Raw genomic sequence first — 22,006 nt, 5'->3', positions numbered from 1 at the left:
TATATACCCAACAAACTGATAGACAAACAAGTTCCTTTCTTTGAGATTGCTAAGTGAGAAGAAATTAGGAAAATCACGAAATAGTGCAAGTTGATGGAGGTGGAAGGAGAACAAAAAAGGATGTGAAAAGGGAATCTGGGTTTCCCAACACTAGAAAAACAAGAGAAAAGAGCCAGACTTACTCAGTTGCTTCTGATGATTAAGATTATAATAGAAGAAGGGAGGATGTTTTCCTTTTTTACAGACAGGGCCTGGGGTGGCCTTTATATTTGCCTTTGTGGGTGGAGGGAAGAGAAAGGAGAGAATATAGATGACAAAAGACAAACAGTCTGTGAGGGGCATACAGTGAATAGCTGTGCTTTATACTGGTTATGAATTATATTATCTTTCATTCACTGATGCTTTATACTCTATTTGTTCCAGCAAGAACTTTCATTAGGGCTGTCTAAGAATATCTAAAAGAAATCAAAACAAAAGACAGAAGCAAATCATATCTAAATCAGTCCAGCTCCCACGATCTAAGTAGCACAGTAATATCCTTGTAAAATGTCAGAAGAAATTGACAATATCTTTGAACTCATCCAGCAGCAATGGGTCGATGTCTTCCCAATCCTTTGGCGAACTGGTCGGTTTGTCGGTTCTGGGACCGGGATTCGTCCCGTTCCGCTCAACCAAGGCTATTTCTCCTTGTCCGTGGTATAAAGGGAAGGATTCGCACTGTGTATTCGTCTTAGTTCGTTTGAGGGGAGGTCTATTTTCGTCCACAAACGGTATGGTCCGCTTTGATGGCTGGTAACCTTCGACATCATGGAATGAGCACAGGACTCGGCTGTCTGAATCCATTTCTTCTCCAGATAGTACAAGTGTGTTGGGGGATTGACTCGTCAAGTCGATTTGTTGAAGCGTGTTCGTTTCGTTCTGCTTTGGGGTGAGAGGTTCGACCGGGTCGTCGATCTCAATCCAATCATCCCAGTCGAAGACGCTCTTCTCAAATTGTTTTTCCTCTCGAGCGTTCTCCTTTTCTTTAATCGAATCGTCCGTTTCAATGCTAACGTTTCCATTCAATAGTGCCGATGGAGAAGGTAGATCGTCAAAATCATCGCCCCCGTAATCGCTGGAAGACTGCATCCTCTTTACTCCCGAAGGCATAGCAAGAGGGTCTGTCGATTCCACCTGCGTGAATGTCGACTCCAGAGTCGGCTTCACCGACTGTACTTGCGCGCTTCTTGTATTAGACTTGTCCTCCTTGTCCTCTCGACCTGCGGACGCGCCCTTCTTAGCCATACTGGCTGACAGCTTCAACTGGTTGGGCTCATGTTTTTTCTGGTTTCCGTTTGCATTCTGCTTTTTGCTAGCTTTGGGTGGCTTGTCCAACCCATCTCGACAGCAGAGATGCTTGCACCTAAGCCAACATTAGTCCTGAGTACCGAGCACGAGGGAGGAGGCCGTGCTTACGTTCTCTTGTCTTTGCATTTATGGTTACACGCCCATTTACCATTTTCGAGGCGGACGGGCTCTTCTTCGATTTCGGGGACTTGCTCCCTCGTTTTCTCTGGCTTGCTATTTTTACGAGCTTGTTGATGCGGCTTGTTCTGAGGTGAGCTTTCTGCGATTACGACGGGCCAGTCGATATCCTTTTCCTCAACATCCTGGTCTTCAATGTCGTTAGCTTCTTTCTACTGGCTGTCAGATAGGGCGATTTACCTGTTTCTAGGATGTCCTCTACGTCCATCTCGCCTAAGAAATCATCGATGTCGATTGGCTGGTTGGAAGACTCTCCATTTTGGGGAAGCTCATTTCCACGAGGCCGCGTGACACTAATTATTGGCTCTTTCCTCGACTCACTCTCCGTCCTTTCTTCTGACGAGGCCGGGAACAGAGATGCCGGAAGGCCAGGCTTGAGCTCCGCAGACCGCATTGTTCCAGCTGTTAATCGTTAATGAGGGATGCCATAGTCTATCGGAGTCTACTTACCAATGTCATCACACATTGCATAGCATACAATATACTCCTCTACGCTTTGCAAATCCGCGCTTAACAGTATCTCATGAGAATTCCGAAGCTTACTGGCACTGTAACAAGCGTTAGCATAAAAGCAAAATGTCACGACGAAGTATGGCTTACTTCAAACGACGGAAGTCAATCATACGACCGTCCGAAGTCTCAGCCAAAAAGCAAACGTAGACAGCACGTCTCTGGAAGAAAGTCGGTACTTTCTCGTTCATGAACGCTACCTCCGCCTTGAAACGAACTTTCACGGAACTGGTGAGTTTGCGATCCTATTGAATAGCTCAGCACCATTCCCATTTCGAGTGCATAATCGTAAGAGAACCAATACCTTCCCTATCATCTTCACAGATACTCGCAATTTCGGAAACTCCGCAACCCTAGCCAGGAGCTTCGACCCAAATGGTGGGTTTCTACTCAAAGTCATATCAATCTGGTACGCCTCAGTGGATTCCAAAGCTTCGATACTGGTAATCCCAGCCGCCGCAAACTTCCTCACAGCGACGGTCCCAATTTGGTCCAGTTGTTTCATCTGCCATGGTGAGTTATCCCAGACCCTAGCACCGAAGCTCCTGGCGAGCTCCAGCGCGTTCCGAACAGCAACTGAGTCCTCGAGGGAGATCTGGCAGTCGATCACGCAGCGTATCAGCCGGTTGATGTGTGTGAATACAAAGCTCTTATCTTGCTGGAACGGGAACTTGTGCTTTTGGAACTGGTGGCTGTCTGGGAAATCCACACCACCTAGCTCAGACTGGATTAGTAGCGAGGTTTTGTGGGCTGGAAGGGCAATGTCGACTTTGATCGGGAACCGGATGCCGTTGGCTCGATTGATTTCTTTGTATACTGATTTTTCGCCTGATTTGAGGCGAAGACCATGGAACTCTTCTGCTTCGGAAATTTTGGAGAACTAGGTAATCGTTAGCTTTTTCTTCCACCAAATGCTGGAGCGCTGCTTACTATTTGCAGGATTGTGGCCTTCGGCTTCAGTGAAAGCAGGTTCTTCATAGTCTCAAACCGCACATAATATCGAGCCATAGCATCGCCAAATTGTGTAGACCTGAGCTGCTCCGTCATAACCAAACCGCACTCCTGAAGCATCTTGATATCCTTCTCGCAGATATGTCGAAGCATCCCGTGTTCGTCATCGCGACTAGCACCTTCCTTCAGCTTGTAGTGTGTCGGGTTTCGTCTAAGCCTTACGAATAGAAATGTTCCAGCGAGCCATCGAACGGCAGACTCCATGTCTGTCACTGTACCAAGTCCAATCTCGGCATTTAGGTGATCAATGAGGTTGAGATGCAGGCAGCTTTCCAGACTCTCTGATCCGGAGACAAGCTTCTCGTAATGATTCACCCGCTCTTTGCGCGTAAGGATCACGGCTACCGCGCTGTCATCGAATTGGGGACGGCCTGCGCGGCCTAACATTTGCATCATTTCTAGATCGGAGTATTCCTTACAGCCGCCGTCTTGCCATCCGACAGTGTTTTTTATTATGACCAGATGACAGGGCAAATTGACACCCACGGCAAGAGTGGAAGTGCAGCAGACAATGTTGATGTCTCCTTGTAAATAACCGTTCTCGACTATGTGGCGGTCTGCAGGATCGAGCCCGGCATGGTGAAATGCAACGCCCGCGACTATCGTGGCTGCGCTCAATTGTCAGTATAAGCCACCCTGAGAATCATAAGAGGGGAATTCCCACTTTTCAAATCCATATTATGTACTTCAAGACGCTTACTCGGCCCTTTCCATAGCCTAGCCGGAGGGTTCGTCATAGACCAGAGTCGAGCAAGCTCTTTCGCCGTAGCAACAGAAGAATTCCTGGTGCAGCAGAAGATCATAATCGGCTTTCGACAGGAATGTGTGTTGATGACACCTGGAAGCCTATAATACATCAGAAAAAAAAAAAGGAAGAAAGAGACCTCTTAAATCAAAATATGAAAGAATTATGCTTACTTCCCACTACACATCTTATCAAAAGCGAAATCATTTCCGCTAGACTGATATCCATAAACAAATTTCTGAAGCTTCACGGGTCGAAATTCCTCCCCGAAGTGCTCTCTATGTGCCGGCATATGTTGATTCGTTGCGTCCTTTCCCAGCCAAGTCGCGATATCCTCAGAGTTCGGCACGGTAGCGCTTAGGGCAACGAAGCGGACGTTCGACCTTATGGATTTCATGCGAGATACAACAGCTTCTAAGGTCGCACCGCGGGTTTCTTTGAGGATGTGGACCTCGTCAACGAGGAATAGTTTCACTAGTTGCATCAGCTGTGCGTGGTCTTTCCATTTGCGGGTCATGCTGTCCCATTTTTCCGGTGTTGTGATGATAATTTGAGCGCTTTGTACGCTTCTCAGCTGTGTCTGGTCTGTATCACCGGTCAATTCCGCACACTGAAGCCCTAGGGTCATGAACTTCTTGCTCCAATCACGAAACCTTTCGGAGCATAGCGACTTTGTCGGGGCTTGATAGACAACCTTAAACCGCTCGTCTTTCAAGGCACCAAGCAAGCGACAAATAGCTAGCTCCATGATAACAGTCTTACCGCTTCCTGTAGGTGAAGCAAGCACAATGTTATCGTTCTGATGGTAAATAGCTCGAAAGCACTTTGACTGGATCGCGTTAAAGACCGGGAAAGGGAATATCGACCGATAGTTATCCGGAAGTTCATGGACCGATACCAAAACTATACCACGAATGGACATGGGAATATTCTGAAACGGTGTCATCGAGGCTGTCGTCGTCTGTTGTAGAGACTGGCTCTGACCAGCCCTTGCCGCCATTCCTTCGACGTCCAAATGAGACGACGGTGATCCCTCTGTCTGCGAAGACAACTCCGTTACAGAGGCTGGACCAGCTGCCACCATTTTTCTCTCTGTCCTATCCTGGTGAAACTTCGTCAGCGGACTGGAACCGACATCCAGTTCGGACGAACTTGACGCAATCCCCCGGTGGGGAGTGATATGAGAGTCCGGTTCTAAACCCCAAGCTTTAGCATGGAATTATAATGCCAGGTTATATCCACCTACCAGGAAAGAATCTCGAAACTTGCTTCGGAGGACGATTGCCACGCATGATATCCCGTCCGTTATTCATCGCTCGATCCTTCTGTGCAAGTAACTGCAGGTCTGTAACAACAACCGTCCATTAGCATTGAATAACTACCACCGTCATTGAGAAAGACTCACCAAACGCATCCAACTGCATATCCTCCTCCCCAACCCCATTCCCCTCACTACCTTCAACACCAGTATACGTCTCCAATGCCAACGACGATCCCAACCCTCGACGTTGATATTCATCACCATCACCATCACCATTCATTCGAAACTGACTAAAGAATGGCATTGATACTTGAGCCCCCTCAATAAGTCTCTGATCAATAATGCCGCTTCGTTTAATGGGACGGTTGGAGGAGGACTCGTCACCATTCCGTCGTTGGTAGGGTGGTTTGAAGGGCTTTCGTCTCATGGTTGGAAGATAGGGTTTTGAGTGAAGGATGATTGCTGATTAATCGTATTTGGGGATGGAAATGGGAGTAAATTGATGATTTAGTGAGGGCTGGGATGAAGTGGGTTGGTTGAAGAGGGAGAAGTTTGGGAGTCATCCTAAGGGCACGTGAACCAATAGCAGAGTTGGCAGGAGGGCATAATGTGGTCTGTAAAAGACCAAAATTGTATATGAACCATATGATAATTATTCTTGATTATTATCCATAATTCCATTAGTTTGTCAATTTAATATCCGTTTTCCTCGATGCTATATCAACCCATCAGTGTCAACGCCTTGAGTCCTTGCTAAACAATCACCATAATAAAACCAATAAATCAACAGAAGAATCGAAAACACATATTCATCGTGGCTCGGATATTAAATATCTGATATCATCGTCATCTTCACCCGTATCTCCATTTTGCTTTTGTTCCTATCTACTTCCAAGAAATTATGATCATTACATCCCCCATACAACGTGCATAGTGCAACACCATCAAAACACTCTCAAGCGTCATGCGAACTTCTATCAAAGTAGCTCCCACTAGCGTTCCGAGAGGAGCTGACTCTCACCTGTCCCGGGGACGTAGGACGGGATGTCGACAGACCAGCGTCTGACAGGAACGGTGTTGTTGGGAGTTTAATAGAGATTTCGTTCGGGGCAGATACTGGCGATGCCTCTCCTAGGGCGTCTTTCTCATATGAGTCGATACGAATTGGTGGCGGGCGTCCACCCTGCATCTTAGCCTGGGCATGCCAGGGGTATCCCGCGCTCGGCTCCCCGTACAGATAGATTGCTGCAAGAACTGTGGCGGTACCCACAAGGAACTGTACCACAACGTTAGTATCTTTTCCCCAATGAGAAAAAGGTAGAGGGTGAACATACGTAACCGTTGACTTCAAAGTCAAACAAGCAAACGCTCCCCACGGTGCTCAGAACGATACTAGCCGTGGTCGCAAGACTTCGCGCAACCGTGTTTGCATAAATGATGCTAAAAGATGTAGCAATGCCCCCCAATGCCTGGACAATGACGGTAGACCAAACAGCCCAATTGTAACCCTGGAAGAAGCCATTGGCAGCCACATCTTCGCCATCCAGAAATGCGACTCCGATAAAAAGAGCTGGAAAGATAGAGTAAAAAGCCAGTTGCAAATTGCGGACCCAAGGCGACGTCGACTTGGCGCTATCCCTGAGCACTTTTTCAAAGTAGACGCCCGCAAGAGCTGACGCAGCACATGCACCGAGGGTGGCGAACAAGCCAACTGCCCCGTTCAGCCGTGGGAAGGCGGTCAACATGTCCTCTTCGATACCCTCGTATGTCGCAGAACGTTTGTAGATATTGCCACCTGCTTGGACCTCCCGCCACTCTTCCAGCGATCGGGGAAAGGCGATGCGGGCAGTTTCCTCCTCCAGCGCACTTTCATCCTTAGGGCCGCCATCTTGCAGCTGCACAAATGCAACACCGACAAGAAGCAATAGAAGCAATGCCCAGTTGCGGAGGGGAACTGTCTTCCGTAACAGTCCAAGACTGAAAATGGCCGCGAAAACCAATTTCAACTGGTATGTGACCTGAAACGTCGCTGCTGACAAATTCGAAAGCCCAATGTATTGTAACGAGTTCGCAAGAGTATACAGACAAGCTGGTAAGGCTAGCTTCCAGCTGTCGCCCGAGAAGACGGCGCTAACAACGGAGAAGAAAAGCGACGTCGCGGGCATCGACGGCGGTGCGGTTGTAGAGACTTCGTAGAGAGCCATGGTGAGGGAAACGGCAAGCTTCACCACTTCATTCAGAACGACGGCGGTCGAAGTCAGGTATCGTTTACCATCTTCTAGTGGCATGATTCTAGAGTAATGCAGCAGCTGAACCGGTCAGCCATCTTGCTCTGCAGTATTGTCATGACAACTTACCAACACAAATGCAGTGTACTGTATCGCCAACTAGACAGGTGGATTAGCAAGTTCTGCAAGCAATTCGAGGCCATATCGTCATACCAGGATCCATGAAGAATGCCTCACCACCGACACCGACCCCGGCGGCTGGCGTTGCATGCGCTCTCCCATAGTCACCGGAACCGATTCCCTTCAAGATATGTAATATGTGTATATATATTCGTAAATAGTCGGTATAAGATTAATGTTTCTTCGGAAGATTTTCTTGGTGGACAATTGAAGTGCAGAATGACAGCGTGGGATAGCTGCGCGCGTGGGCTAAAAGGAGAGGTTGTTCATAGGCGGCCCTAGGTCGGCGGCCAACAAAAACTGGGGCCAGACCGATCGACAGATCAGAGTTTCAAGAAAAGGTTCAAAACGTAATGAGACAGTCGGTGGGTGGGAAGATGGTTGACGTGTTCAACGAGGTAGTATCGAGTACTGGTAGTCCCAATGTTGTAAAGTAATAAGCCAGCAGACAAAGATAGAAAGACAGACAAAAAGATTACATCGGAAAAGTCCCAGATGGATCTCATCTGGGGGAAAGTTGGGTGTATCGTGTATCACCCGAAAGATAATCTTGGGCAGAAAATCAAGGCGGTGTGGGGCTGGCGTCACGGGATCTGTAACGATTACACTTGGACCTGATGAGTACCACGGATTTATGTACTCTGTAGTATTGCTACAGGGACAAATGGAAAGACCCAGGAAAGTAGTAAAAGAGACAGTGTCACAATAGAAGCAAACACAGGGGGCAGTAGGGCTAGGTGGGTTGGATATCCCCGCCTTTCTTAATTAATCCTATACAAGTATGTACTTGTAAATTGCTGTCTGTTTACCAGAAAAGATGGATCAATGGTGCAAGTGGTACACCCCGCAATTAAAGCTGGTTGCAGGAAATGCGCGTCAGACCATTTGTGATCTTGAAGACATGGAGCAGTAGGATCCTATTTGCAGCTGTTTACTTGTATAGTTCAAGAGACCATATTTTAATGTAACCAATCTATTCCAACCCCTTCAGAAATACAGTACACCACCCAATCCAATATGCCATTAATGTACACTATCAAGCTGCATTACAAGTAACAACGTAGAAAAAAAATTAGATCCAAAAAGCAGCGGCGCATTCTGCCGTATGTCACAAAAAAGGAAACCGTAGAAACGTTGAGGTCGAGATCGAGTTTAAGCGATTGACGCGGCAGCATAGCCGGTAAAGCATAAGTGGTAAAAATAAAATAAGAAAGGAAATAAATTACAATGAAAGGAAAAGGAGAATTGAAAGAGAGGGAGGGTGAGAGCATTTAGTGAACAGCCGCCAGGTCATGGTTCCAGCCCAATGCCCAGATCGGGAACTCGTCGGTCTCCTTGGCCGACCCTTCAGTCGCCTCGCCCAGCACGATCGCTTCGCTGCTATCAGTGCGACGGCGCGAGTGCCGGCGCTGGTCGTTTTGCGCAGTGGTAGGAAGAGAGCGGGTTGGAGAAGAGTGTTGCTGGCCGGGCAGCGGCGAGAAGCGATGAATCGGTAGCGTCGGCGTCAGGGGAGACGCACCGCTGGTCGCGGGAGAGGGGAGGCTTTCAGAGTAGACAAGGCTAGCGCGGGGTGAATTAAGGGTTTTCTGTTCAGCATCAGAAGCCGCGCCCTGGAAAGGGTGACTGTCTTTATCCAGGTGTGCTGCACCTTGATCTGACCGGGAGTGGTTGTTGTTTCTATCATTCGTGGCCGTGGTCGCCGTCGTATATGACGGGATGCTCGCGCTCAGACGCAGAAAGGACATGTCAGCGCTGTACAGAGAGTCGCGCGAGGGCGCAGCAGACAGCATAGACTCTTTGTCGGTGTCGATGGCGTGCGAGTTATTATCAGTATTATTATGGTGATTAAGGTTAGGATTAGAGCGATGGGTAGCGATCGTATTCTGGCTGAATCGTGTTTCGTTGAAGAGACTAGGCGTGACTTTGCCCCTTCGTTGCCGCATGGCTTCGAGGAGATTCTCCTCTTGTCTTGTAACCGCGATGACTCGGCTGCGACGATTGGTCTGTTTGATCTCCCGGGATGCCGCCGAGGCACGCCCGTTACCGCCAGGCGCGGGGAAGTGGTCACTGATGTCCGGTTCTGAGATGGTAGGAATACCACTGGGGGGTCTCCGACCGATATATGAGGATCGAACTGTGGACATGGAACCATTCCGGTGAATGGAAGGACTCATCAGCATGGTGGGACCCCGATGTTTGACAGCCGCGGCCTGTCGGAGATCAAGTCGCCGGACGGTCGGACCTCTGGTGGCCTGGGCTGCTGAAGCGGTGCAGATCTCGGGCTCGAATTCACCATAGGTGGTGACACTATCCCTCATGAGATGACTGACGCCCGTTCGATCGCTCGGCAGTTCCTCGTCATGGTCGTCCTCGTCTTCCGAGGAAGACAAACAGAGGACACTAGAGATGTTGAGATCCGAGTTGGCCAACATGCTCTTGCTGCTTTTCTTGGACATGGACGAAGTGTCAATCTCTCGTCGTGACGGCGGAGCTGGCCATTGATCGCGCGGGGGCGACTGGCGCCGGCGTGCCGGGCGTGGCTGCGACTTGGGCGACAAGTAAGTCTCCTTACTCCAGCCACCCGCAGAGCCATTGGACGACACCCTACCGGTGCTCCTGTCGGACTTGGCCCTGCTGCTATGCAATTGGTCACGGCTTCTGGAGTAAATACTCGATGCAGCATCAGACTGAGCACGTTCTGAGGCTGCCTGCTGTTCGGAGTAGTTCTGGAGCGCCATGTCCATTTCGTTTGTCCTAACGGTGCGCTGAAGCGAAGGCTCAAGGAACTCCGTGTTCCTAGTGTCGGTCGAAATAGCAGAAGACCGGTTGGCGGGGGTAGAACGGTGACTACCAGGTCTGGGAATGGCCGCCGGTGGTGGTCCTGCCGTTGTAGGTAGATCCGTTTGAGATTGTGTCTCTGTGTGTCTCCTCCCCGAAGACCTAGTATCAGAGTTGGTCGATTTGGGGAACTCGCCAAGGGCGGAGAGGGGAGCCGGAGAATGGACCATGCGCTGCGGAGACAACATCGGCGCATCGGCAGGTTTCTCAGGTTTTGGTTTTGGGAACAAAAGGGAGAGATCAATGCGGGGAGGGCGGAGCTTGCGCTTGGAGTCCTTGGCCGAGTTTTTGGACGAACTGAGGGAGATGGAGGAGGGTGCGGGTTTGGGATCCGTCGGGCTTCCAATGGTGGTGGCGGTGGTTGAATCGCGGGAGTTGAAGTAGGAGAAGAGGGTGGAAGCGGAGCCGGACTGATGCACAGTTTTCTTCGGGTTAGAAGCAGCAGCGTCCTGGGTGTTAATCAGAAGCGGCGAGGATGCGCGAACACGCAGCTGTGGTTGATTCTGCTGAGCCATGCCATCGTCGGCGTTGATCGTGGGGAAAGGCACGAAGCCGCCGCCCTTCATGAAGCTTGGCCGGCGTGTGCGCCTCTTCTGGCTGCTAGCATCATCTCGGGGCGAATTACTCTGCTGGATAGGGGCCTCAGCGGTACCCAAGATCTTCTGAGCCTTGGAGGTTCTGTTGTTGGCTTTTTCCGAACGGAGGTCTTCCTGGTTGTCGTCAAAGTTGTCGACATTGGCATTGGAGGACCGCAACGGGAGTTGGAGGGATTGTGGATCTCTGGCCATTGTGACAGAATGTGATTTGGTCGACGAGCCGTCAATTGAGAGTTGTGTATGGATTTAAGGGTGGTTTGCGAGCGTGTGGGATTTCCGTAGTCAAAAGTCCGGCCAATTCCACTTCAACACAAATCGCACGAACTGGTCCACTGACAAGAACGAACGAGACCGTGAATAAAGTCTGTAGATTCTAATTAAGTCGCGAACAGGTGCAACCAAAAACGATTATTTGTTGTCGCCGGTCGTCATCTCAGGTTCCTCCACCAGGTACCACGGATAGCGAGCGGTGCTGACGTTTAGAACGGCCAGGTACGGTCGACCGGTCGGAGGGTGTACTAGGGTATGTTCTGCGGGGATGTTTGTCGACTCTTTCTCAGTTTCCTCGAGGAAGAGGAATTAAGTCTACCTTCGACGGAAAAGTCGAATTGAGAGGGAGAGTTGAGGGAGAGTTGGGGATGCCGAGGCAGCAATGATGTCGGAAGTCTAGGAAGAATAACTCGGGCAAAACACACAAAACAATTGAAAAAGGAAATAAATGAAAAGTATGCAGGAGTAAAGGAGTGAAGAGGATGAAAGAAAGAACAAAATGATTGAAGGAGCAGAACAAAAGAGTGAGAAAAGAGAGAAGAGAGACGGCAGCTTAAGGGGAACCCCAAACGGAGGTACTCAGCGAAAATCCCCAAGAAAAGAGACGAAGAACGCAAGGACCAGGGAAACAAACCAGAGTCAGTCAGTAGTATATAAATCCCAAAAGGAGAGCCCCAGAAGATCATCCAAAGGCTAATAGTATTATTATTTCCGTCAGACTGAAGCCACCAAGCCTCCTGAGTTACACTACTGTAGGCTAACTCTATGCCAGTGCAATGCGCAATGCAGACAATTCCATTGATTTCCGACTATTGCCCACTATTGTACATCTTTTTGCCTCTGCTTCACCAACAAGATGGTTCTGATCGTTCTGAGATGGCTCCAGAGCAATATTTGCCATCCGATCGACGACAATAATTGATGGGGTTCCGTGGATGGTAGAGGATCAGAGCGCCATCAGAGCACACCCATTCACTTCTTCGCAATCTAGCAGAGTTTGGAGGTTTAATTGTCTTGCCTTCCGAGATCTCCCAGATCACCCGAATGGCTAGGATTCCTCTTGCCCACCCACTTGCAATTAGCAGTTAGTACACTAGTACTAGTTATGACATCCTGGTAGGTTAGTGGAGTGAGGTTTGACAAATTGTGGTCCTCGCCCCTGTTTACCCTCGTGTGTCTTCTGTACAAGTATGGAGTCTCAATCACGTAGTTAAATTGTTGTTGTGTTGTTATTTACCTTCTCGGTGCAGAATAGTCTCCAACATTAATTGAGTTCGCGCTTGGATAAACTATAAACTCTCCAGCAACTTGGAACCATCCGAAACAGAAGCTACTAACCTTCCATCGAACTCTGGGCCATGTCAATTGCCGGTTCAGGGGGAGGCATTTCCCACTCACCTCCAATTGTACTCTCCTCGGCATACGTACTACTTAATGTTTTGATAGTTACTGGATTACTGCGAAAAAAAATATAAAAAAAAATAAGAATATAGTGATATTATGATATATATATATATGGGAAGAATTCCTCCCGCAGTCGTCTGAAACCCTCGAGTCGATCGACATTCCTCGCTAGGAACCGTCATGACTCGTCCCGATAACAGGAACAAAAATAAAGGCAAAAATCTTCTCAATCGCGCCGGCCCAACTATGGCGTTCGTAGTGGTAGCACTACAGACAACTTCGGAATCTTACACGTTCTGCACATCTAGTTCCCTTCGGAATTCCTCCTGGCGCTTAGCTCGATTGCGTTTTGGTGATTTGTTGCCCGACTTAAATCTTGAATCTTAGCGTGTCTGGCGTGTTATACGTGAGATACGACCGTGGTGTCCAGATTTCGTATATTATCGAATTCAACACTACTCTGCATGCTCGATCAACATCCGAAGGCTGCAAACGCCCGATCCGACTGGTAGTAATCTTCCGTGTCATTTATGCATGCGATTCTAAATATACACACAGGGTAATCGTACATCTGTCGAGAAAAAGGCACCCGGAAATATGCATACAAACAAACAACCATATATTCCGGAGTACGAGTAACATAACGCGTGAGCTCCAGGTTGGCATCTTAAAAATAAACCACACATCATGAACAGCATCGTTAAAAGGAGAATGAAGAAAGGGGAGACTTCATTCGGTATGTTCCGTACCCGCACAAACTTTTGCGCCTAGCTCGCCTGTTTCATGTACCCAGTAGTTACCGTACTTGGTGCAAGCTTGTCCCGATTTAGCTACCTGCCGGCGTTCGACCTTGATAGAAATGGAAACGCCCCGAACCTCATATGCATGTTCCAGTTTGGTGCGTTTCAACTGCTTTCATCACCACTGCTAGCCGCTCCAACATCAATCAATTGGGTGTAATTGCTAATCTTGCGCCTCTTTCGGCTGCTACGTCGCAGATGGTTCTTATCCGATTGGTGTCGACTAGTGGGTGTTTCAGGTTGGGGACGAATCCGGTCACTGGTCATCATGCCCCTTCCAAATTTGTCGCTTCGGTTTCCGAGACTGGTAGTCGGTCGAAGGACATCCTGACGCTCCATTTGGCCATTGCTCTCCATCTGGGTGTGTCTTCTTTTGTGGCCTGGGCTCCTGTTACCCTCGGCGTTCGAGGATTGTGGTCCCTGGCCATATGCACGACCATCATCCATCGAAGATGCTGGTCCTTGAGACATTTGCTGATCATCTGTGATAAGTTTTGCGCCGGGAATGGAACCCGTATCCTGTGAAACATACTGCAAGAGGCAGTCAGAAGGCTATCCTCACTCGCTTCCACAGCGCTTACCTACATGATGGTAGATCTTCGCAAACGGGTGCAGAATCTCGTGTTGCATCCTCTTCCGGGTATCCTCGGCGCTAGGCACGACGAACTTGGGCAGTCCTTTCTGCAGGAATCCTTTGCTCTTGGAACCAGGAGTCGGTTGGAGAAACTTATGCTTACGTAGGAGATCGGTGATCTGAACGACTGTCTGTCCATTGCAGTCTATCTCGAGTTAGTACGCTCCCAACAAATGCGACGATCATTCCCTTACGAAGCTTTTGGGTGAAAATGGATGTCTTGCTGGGAAATCCCTCATCCAGGATGATCTTCAACGCTCGCCTCAGGAGAACGAGGGTATGCATTTCATGCAGCAACTGGGTTTCGTCTGGTTCGAGGAGACACTGATAGCATGCATGGGAATCAGGAATTCTAGAATCATTGGAGTTCTCAAAACCATAGCAAAGCAAATGCTGACGCGTATGACAGAATGAACATGTAATCTGGCCATCTTAGTTATCTAAGTCATATTACTTGAATAGGACGTACCATTTCGGGCTCCTCTCCATCCCAGCCACATTGGCATTTGATCAACCCATTGGCCAGGTCCTCTGTTTCTCTCGCAAGCCTCGAAATCTGCATGCGTGAGAAGTCTTCGATTTGAAGTGCCTTCTTTTGTAAAAGGCGCATATTGTGGTCCATATTTACTCCTCCAGTATCGGTCGCAGAGACTGTATAGATTGGTTGTGTGGGAACGAGATCGCTGTCTGGATAAGATGATGCCTGTGTCTTTGCCAATTGATTAGTACATATATGGAACAATCCATCATTACAAGGGCCTCACAGGGATCATCATCTGCAGCTTTCGTCTTTCTGCAGTCTCTTGAGTCGCTTCCAGAAAACTACCTATCAAAGTCCAGGTTAACATTGATGATTGAGGAGTTGGCGTTTCTGCGACTGTACCATCTCGACTCAACATGGGGTTGGGAATTTCTTCGCTCGTAAGCCCAATTTCAGCTGCTCGCTGTACTTTATCATTGTACTCGATTTGAGAAGGGATTTTAGGTAGAGCTTCCGAGCCTTCGGGGTCCGGTCCAGTCCACTTGAGCGAGGTCACGTTAAGACCAACGCTACCCACTATCAGCACTCGAAGCAGCAGCGTCAAGGCTAACCACTTACGTATGACACCCGCTATCCATTGTACCACAGGACTGGGTTTCCCTCTGCCAGTTCTCATTGAAGGGGTACTTGAAAGTATCGTTTGTCGATTTGGCGAATCCGGGGGGCTCGTACTCAGGCGGGCAGTCTTCGGTATAGAACAAGTGGATTCCTAGATTGCGCTTGTCTGGACACTCACTCGTTAGCACAGGGCTGTCTAGCATCATGTCGAAAGGTAGTACGTACTTGGCAGGGCTGGAAGAAAAGTACTCAACGTAATAAGGCGTCTGACTATCATTTCCAATCCAGTTCGCGCTGTCTGCGCAGACTTCATATCGGCAACGCAACCCACAGGATCCAGGGATAGGCTTTCCAAGCGGCTATTCACATCACCACGTGCCCCTGTATATTTAAACGAGAATGTGTATGTCTCCAACACATTTTGTGGCTCGTCCTTGTCGACAAGGACAGTCAATTGGATGGCTTCGAGGTAGTTCTTGCTGAGCGCGTCAAAGACTCCGTGTTCCTGGCCTTGTTAAAGACCACGAGATGAGAAATTAAGGGAGCCCAGGATCTTACCAACAGATCAAGTACCATGTCTGCCTTGGGATCTGAGTTGCGAAGGATAATTTTCAGAGGCTGGCCCCTTTTTCCTTTACCGACACCAAGGTCCTGAATCTCGGGGCTCTCTGTGCGCGTTCTTCCATTGATGAATTCCTCGTACGAATATTTTTGTTCTCGTTGTGTTTGCTTCAGATCACGATCATCGAAACTTCCGAGCGGCAAGAACTCCCTGTTGATAGCCATCAGACTCGAACGATCACCGCGGATTGTGATAGAGGGCTTGCAAACCGAAGATAAAACAACGTTCCGAACTAAGGAGAGGAGACTCGAAGTCAGAATCTCATAGACATGGAGGGAAAGGGTAAACAAGGAACTTACAGATACATGTAACATGATCTGTACCATCTCCATGCTTTGCTGCTGCCTCACAGCAAGACACTCTTGCAACTTCAACCGGGATACCTCTTGAAATTCGGCTTGCGTCTGCTTTTGAACTGGGGTTCGTTGTAACTGAACCGTTGATAGTGGTCCAGTATATTTGATACGAGCCATGTTTGGTAATAGTTAGAATGCAAGATAGTGTAGCAAACGGGTGGAATGACGATTGTTGTTGTTGTTGTGATGATAAGAGGGACGATTGCAAAATGACTTGGTCGAAGAAGTTGGAGAGATGGGTGTCATTCGCACGCAGGTCACGGGGATTTTTGGGAGCATAGTAGCATAACGTCAATCAAAAACACAGAATACTTCTACATCTTTACTCCTTTTATTATTTCTCTTTTTGGGCTTTACTGTTTATATCGAATATTATGGTCAAAAAGAGGATATATAGATAGCTCGACATATTAGCTACCCACGTCAGCAGCACCAATATAGTCAGGCTAATATACTGCCTTGCCAACATAAGGGTCACAGTGACTAGTGGACAGTCAATAAACTGGAACTGACTGCTTATGAATCAATGCACTGTTCTTCTGTCCACACCATATCTCAGTCTAGGATATATATTGGTACCGAGACAGATTGAACCTTACACTAAACAGGATGATGAATCTATAGGAGCGGATAGGTTCGGCAAAAGAACCGAAAAGAAATTCTCAGGGGAATACCTTGGGAATATACACGGGTTACTCCCATGGTCTCTCTTTCATTATGGACCAGAAAACGAGCATGGCCCCGTGATGGAAATGTTCTCGAGAATGAACTGGATAGTCCATCTATATTAAATAGTAGTAGAATCCTCTCAAGTATGTACCTCAATCTATATCCTGCAAGTGATGCTATGGAGCCATCGAGCAGGGCTGTTATCGCCCCCACCAGGTCACGTGTATGCACTCAGGTTAAAATAAGACCTGAAATCGTGCAGTCTATAGGAGATATCATATGCAAGTCAACGGCCAGTGTTTGAAATAGTAGTCGGAGGATATATTTTAGTGCGGTTATTCCGTACTGTAGACTGAGTATCACTCGTAGGGCCGTCTGGATGGACGGCAAAATCTCCAACCGCCGTCTCTTTGCCTCTTCTTTTTAGAATATTGTACTCCATCACGTGATGTTTCCCTTTTCTTTATTATGTCAAGTCATGTCTTGTCGATTTATTTATATCTTCAGTTATTATTCTTCATTATCATCACTGAATCTTTCTCTATCTTTTGTCAAAAGAAACATAAATAAGCCCCAAATATTGCGGAGCCTCGGAGAACGCCCACCACACCCGGAAGGAGGCACGACCAACCACCGCTCAGCGCCCGCGCCATTCCCTCTTCTCCGCCGCCGCCCAAAACTAAACCTCTTTTCTTCTTTCTCTCCCTGTCAGCTCGCTTTCTCTTCTTTTCTTTTTTTTTTTTTACCCCCTCGTTCCCACCACTCGACTCCCAAAAAACTCACATTACCTGTTCTTATCACAACAAATAACTTCTCAACACGTTCTCGTTGCTCTCCTCGCCATGCTCTAAACCACCGGTGCTCCCTTTCAAACAGTCAGTTACAGTCACTGACGGGGTAGCCCCATTTTTTTTCAACACCGACGGCCCGCTTTCCCTTGATTAGATACTCCCTCCCCCGTACAAACCCGTGGACACCAGCATACTGTGCATATTTCATTATTATCATTTCATTTTGGAATTTGGAAACTGGGTCTAGGGTCCCTAGACCATGACTTCAAACGCCTCCACTGCCATCGACGTTGTTGAAGTCGACTCGCAATCAGCGCCTGCACCCACGGACGCGTCTTTGGCGCCCCTCGAGCCACCATCTTCCCATCTTTCTTCTTCTTCTCGCCATCGCCAGTCTCGAAAACGTGAAATGGACAACGGTGACAATACTCAAGTGGATGGCTCGTTTGGTCAATTTTCCTTCGCGCCTGCCACTCAGACCACTGTTGTGACCACCACGACCACGACAACAACGACCTTTCCTCCCTTGATTATCAAACCACCTCGGGCAACAAGAAATTTAGATACCAAGCTTTATCCGTTGGCGGCCTCACCTACTCCTAACTCTCTAAGAAACATCAAATTTGAGCTGGGAGGGAAATCCGTGGTTTTCAACGAGCCTGAGGATACCCTAAGTGCTGTTAACGAGGTATGTTGTATAATCCACACGATGAATGCTACGCCTTTTTTTTTTTTTTTTTGGAAGTGGCTTCCCTGTCACTTCACAATGACTGACGCATTTTATAGACGAGAGAAAGGAATGACGCGCTCAAAACCTCGAATGGCTTACTCCGGTCTGTGGCATCCTTCACCACGCCTAATGATACCGGACATACTCGACGCAATGCCCACACCAGGTTATCTAGCCACCCGTCGAGTCACCCGTCAAGTTTAAGACGTCGACCAGTCTCTCCAGTATCGATCCCAGAGGCACAACCGAGTATACCCCGGACGCGTTCTCGGGTTCCATCAGAGCCTGCCGCCCGCTTATCCCGATCTCGTGCTCCGGCGGTGGACGGGCTAGCAACACCAGAGACGGAGAATAACAGTTTCAATGCTGGGAGTGCATTTCCAAGACGAAGGATTCATAGCGCAGCCCTTCCACGAAGAGCCTCACAATTACGTTCGCCTCTGTCTTCTGAAGTTGAGTCTCAAGGGAATCTAAAATCTTTCCTGGGAAAGGATGCAGCGCGGACCAGATTTGTGGCCCCCGGAAAAAGCCCCCGGCTGGATCGTGGAACAGGGCTTAGTTCGGACAAGCAACTTTTGCAGGACGACATTAGCGCCCGCGTGGAGAATGAAGAAGAGGAAGAGGAAGAAGAAGGAGCAGCTCCTACTAGCCGACTGTCAGACAATGTGTCGGTGCAAATTCCGCAACAGCGCAAGTCGCTTGATACGAACACCCAGAGGACGGCAGCTGACAATGTTGCTGCTCAAGATATGTGCTTACCGAGCCCTAGTCTGTCTCCCGTGGCTGCCATGAATGCCATGAATGGCGATTCATCCTTTGATTCCACAGAGGATGCGGGAGTTGATACAGATTCTAGCTTGGATAACAATGTTCCTCGATCCTCAAAGGGCGCCGACGTTCCACGTTCCACGGCATCGTTGATGGACATGCCAAATGTACTGGACTTTTTTGACTCGGTTCCTGAGGGGTTTAAAACGTATCTCATGTACCAATTGCTCCGTCGATGTCCTAAACCCACTCTCCGTTTTGTCGCTAATGTCGTTAATCCGGCCCTGAAATGCGACTTTTTATCCATGCTTCCGCTTGAATTGAGTCTCAACATCGTCAAATATTTTGATGCTCCGACCATGTGTCGTGCGGCTCAGGTGTCAAAGAAATGGAGACATATCATCAATTCCGATGAGAAGACTTGGAAAGGGCTCCTGGACCAGGATGGCTATGTTCTCCCTGAAGGGGAGTTAGAACGCGCTATTAGAGAAGGTTGGGGATGGCAGTTCCCGAATGGAGATGAAGATTTCGAGAAGGATTTATCTACATCTCTCCCTCTGAATTCCGGTCCAGGCTCTTCTGCTTCGGCTTCGTTGCAGGCAGCAGGGCACAATGACAGAATATTGGTCACTCGGCAGTCGAAGAGAAAGGCTGCCACTCGCACATCAACCCGCAAATATGCGAAGCGAAAGATCTCGTCCAGTGGGACAGATCGTTCGGAGACCCCTGACTTGAGAGTCGATATTGCAACGGCGGAAGGCCCATATGCTGCTGCTAGTGCTGCCGCAGCAGCCGTACCATACCCCGATGTTGGTTTGCCATCTCTCCGTAGCCTTCACCTGTACAAATCTCTTTACCAGCGGCATCATTGCATTCATAAAGGTTGGATGAGGCCGGACGTTCGGCCGAAACATTTTGCCTTCCGTGCGCATGATCGCCACGTTGTCACGTGTCTCCAATTCGATACGGACAAGATTCTTACGGGAAGCGATGACACCAATATCAACGTTTATGATACGAAGACCGGCGCTTTGAGAAACACTTTAGAGGGCCACGAAGGCGGTGTTTGGGCTCTCGAATATTACGGCAATACCCTTGTTTCCGGGTCTACCGATCGCTCTGTGAGGGTTTGGGACATCGAGAGAGCAAGATGTACCCAGATCTTCCATGGTCACACTTCCACCGTGCGATGTCTGCAGATCGTACTGCCATCAGAGGTCGGGAAAAGGGCCGATGGCACCGTTGAAATGATGCCCAAGGTGCCGTTGATCATCACTGGCTCCCGTGATTCTAACCTACGGGTGTGGAAGCTTCCCCGGCCAGGTGATCAGCTTTATTTCCAAAGCGGACCTCACGTCGACGATGCCGATTGCCCCTATTTTGTTCGTGCTCTCACAGGCCATCAACACTCAGTTCGTGCCATCGCCGCTCACGGAGATACTCTAGTGAGTGGGAGCTATGATTGCACTGTGAGAGTCTGGAGGATATCTACCGGAGAAACTGTGCACAGACTTCAGGGACACACTTCCAAGGTGTATAGCGTGGTTCTTGACCACGAGCGAAACCGTTGTATCAGTGGATCGATGGATAACCTGGTAAAGGTGTGGTCGCTGGAGACTGGATCTCTTCTGTACAACCTTGAGGGTCATACTTCTCTTGTCGGTCTTCTTGATCTTAAATGTGATCGTCTTGTCTCTGCAGCGGCGGATTCGACTTTGAGAATTTGGGACCCCGAAACCGGCCGGTGTAAGAGCATGTTGAGCGCCCACACCGGTGCGATCACATGTTTTCAGCACGATGGCCAAAAAGTCATCTCGGGTTCTGATCAAACTCTGAAAATGTGGGATGTGCAGACTGGAGAACACGTCCGAAACTTGCTCACTGACCTCAGCGGGGTCTGGCAAGTCAAGTTCAATGATCGGAGGTGCGTTGCCGCAGTGCAGCGTGATAGTTTAACCTACATCGAGGTCAGTCAGGGAGAATATCTTTTTTGACGGCTACATGCTAACGGATTCTTCAGGTCCTTGACTTTGGCGCTTCCCGTGACGGAGAGCCACCCGAGAAATTGGGGAAACGTATTGTCGTGAATCGAAGAGGTCTAGAAACCGGCGATTATGCCGAGGAAGATTACGACATGTCGGACGGTTAAATATGTTTATCCTATCTTACCGGATTTTAACATCACATTATCAGGCAGCGGCCTTGCTCGTGGAGCATAGTGACTTCGAACGCCACAATTTCGGCTACAGGCGGACAACTTTTTTTATGCGGATTTCGACATATAACTTCATTTTGCGATACCCATACTCACGATCATTTGTTTTTTACATTTTAATGAAAGCTTGCATAGCGCGGTCAGCATGCATCTCATCATTGCAGTGTTTTACAGTGGACAAGGCGTTTAATTTGCGTGGTGGTGCCACGCTCTTCATATTTTCAATCAAGTCATGGTGCATATGTTTTTTTTTTTTTTTTCCTGTTATTCAGTGTTTTATGTGTGTATTTCGATGTTCATATCTCAAGGTCAGAGGTTTAGAATTCTGTTGCAATATCAAGACTATCTGCAGTCTAATCGGGAGAATTCTGCATTGCCAACGGTATATGCTTCCGATGCATAGGTTGAATCTGAAAGACGAACACAGTGGACAGGGTACAAATCTTTTACGCCATTCTAAATCATGATGTACGTTGCGCGACAGTGATTTTACACGAAACCATTGTACAGCTGTGCTTTCCTTTTGGTCATTTAAGACCCAAGAACCCGGAAACCACAAAAAGAGTTGGGTTCAGTTGCAGGTGGCGGTCACGAATCCAAGCTAGAATAGATGGATGACATTGCATAGCAAACTACAACTGCCCCTTTGGTGCAGCACAGGCTTGATCTGATCAGGCCGAGCGAGGCCGTCAGCATGCCACTTTAATAGCTGCATATTAGACAACCCCCGGCATCATGACGCCTGGCTGTCTCTC

At 48.5% G+C, this 22,006-nt stretch overlaps 6 protein-coding genes across 6 annotated transcripts; 1 reads left to right on the top strand and 5 right to left on the bottom strand.

The window, feature by feature from the left end:
* Positions 1-549: 549 nt before the first annotated feature.
* Positions 550-3,441, bottom strand: MER3_2 (translocation protein Sec63; the record flags this gene model as incomplete). The annotated part of the gene is made up of 7 exons (XM_043280386.1): positions 550-1,402; positions 1,456-1,654; positions 1,705-1,926; positions 1,975-2,072; positions 2,125-2,279; positions 2,339-2,914; positions 2,965-3,441. 7 exons carry the CDS (start codon positions 3,439-3,441, stop codon positions 550-552), a joined length of 2,580 nt encoding a protein of 859 aa, XP_043131658.1.
* Positions 3,442-3,762: 321 nt separating this feature from the next.
* Positions 3,763-5,478, bottom strand: MER3_1 (Sec63; the record flags this gene model as incomplete). Its single annotated transcript, XM_043280375.1, has 4 exons — positions 3,763-3,883; positions 3,964-4,984; positions 5,037-5,135; positions 5,196-5,478. The coding sequence occupies 4 exons, from the start codon at positions 5,476-5,478 to the stop codon at positions 3,763-3,765; spliced, it is 1,524 nt and encodes a 507-aa protein (XP_043131657.1).
* Positions 5,479-6,006: 528 nt separating this feature from the next.
* Positions 6,007-7,561, bottom strand: ACHE_10536S (putative UDP-galactose transporter; the record flags this gene model as incomplete). The annotated part of the gene is made up of 4 exons (XM_043280364.1): positions 6,007-6,327; positions 6,386-7,360; positions 7,409-7,438; positions 7,493-7,561. The coding sequence occupies 4 exons, from the start codon at positions 7,559-7,561 to the stop codon at positions 6,007-6,009; spliced, it is 1,395 nt and encodes a 464-aa protein (XP_043131656.1).
* Positions 7,562-8,730: 1,169 nt separating this feature from the next.
* Positions 8,731-11,085, bottom strand: ACHE_10535S (uncharacterized protein; the record flags this gene model as incomplete). The annotated part of the gene is made up of 1 exon (XM_043280353.1): positions 8,731-11,085. The coding sequence occupies one exon, from the start codon at positions 11,083-11,085 to the stop codon at positions 8,731-8,733; it is 2,355 nt and encodes a 784-aa protein (XP_043131655.1).
* Positions 11,086-13,472: 2,387 nt separating this feature from the next.
* Positions 13,473-16,195, bottom strand: HOP1 (putative meiosis specific protein Hop1; the record flags this gene model as incomplete). Its single annotated transcript, XM_043280342.1, has 8 exons — positions 13,473-13,898; positions 13,953-14,146; positions 14,196-14,325; positions 14,471-14,704; positions 14,766-15,051; positions 15,101-15,266; positions 15,326-15,605; positions 15,659-16,195. 8 exons carry the CDS (start codon positions 16,193-16,195, stop codon positions 13,473-13,475), a joined length of 2,253 nt encoding a protein of 750 aa, XP_043131654.1.
* Positions 16,196-17,797: 1,602 nt separating this feature from the next.
* CDC4_1 (F-box/WD repeat-containing protein) lies at positions 17,798-21,185 on the top strand (the record flags this gene model as incomplete). The annotated part of the gene is made up of 3 exons (XM_043280331.1): positions 17,798-18,226; positions 18,325-21,003; positions 21,057-21,185. The coding sequence occupies 3 exons, from the start codon at positions 17,798-17,800 to the stop codon at positions 21,183-21,185; spliced, it is 3,237 nt and encodes a 1,078-aa protein (XP_043131653.1).
* Between the last annotated feature and the right edge of the window lie 821 nt (positions 21,186-22,006).

Source organism: Aspergillus chevalieri, chromosome 1 (genome assembly GCF_016861735.1).
Source record: "Aspergillus chevalieri M1 DNA, chromosome 1, nearly complete sequence".
Classification (NCBI taxonomy): Eukaryota; Fungi; Ascomycota; class Eurotiomycetes; order Eurotiales; family Aspergillaceae; genus Aspergillus; species Aspergillus chevalieri.
This window is presented reverse-complemented; position numbering and strand designations above follow the sequence as displayed.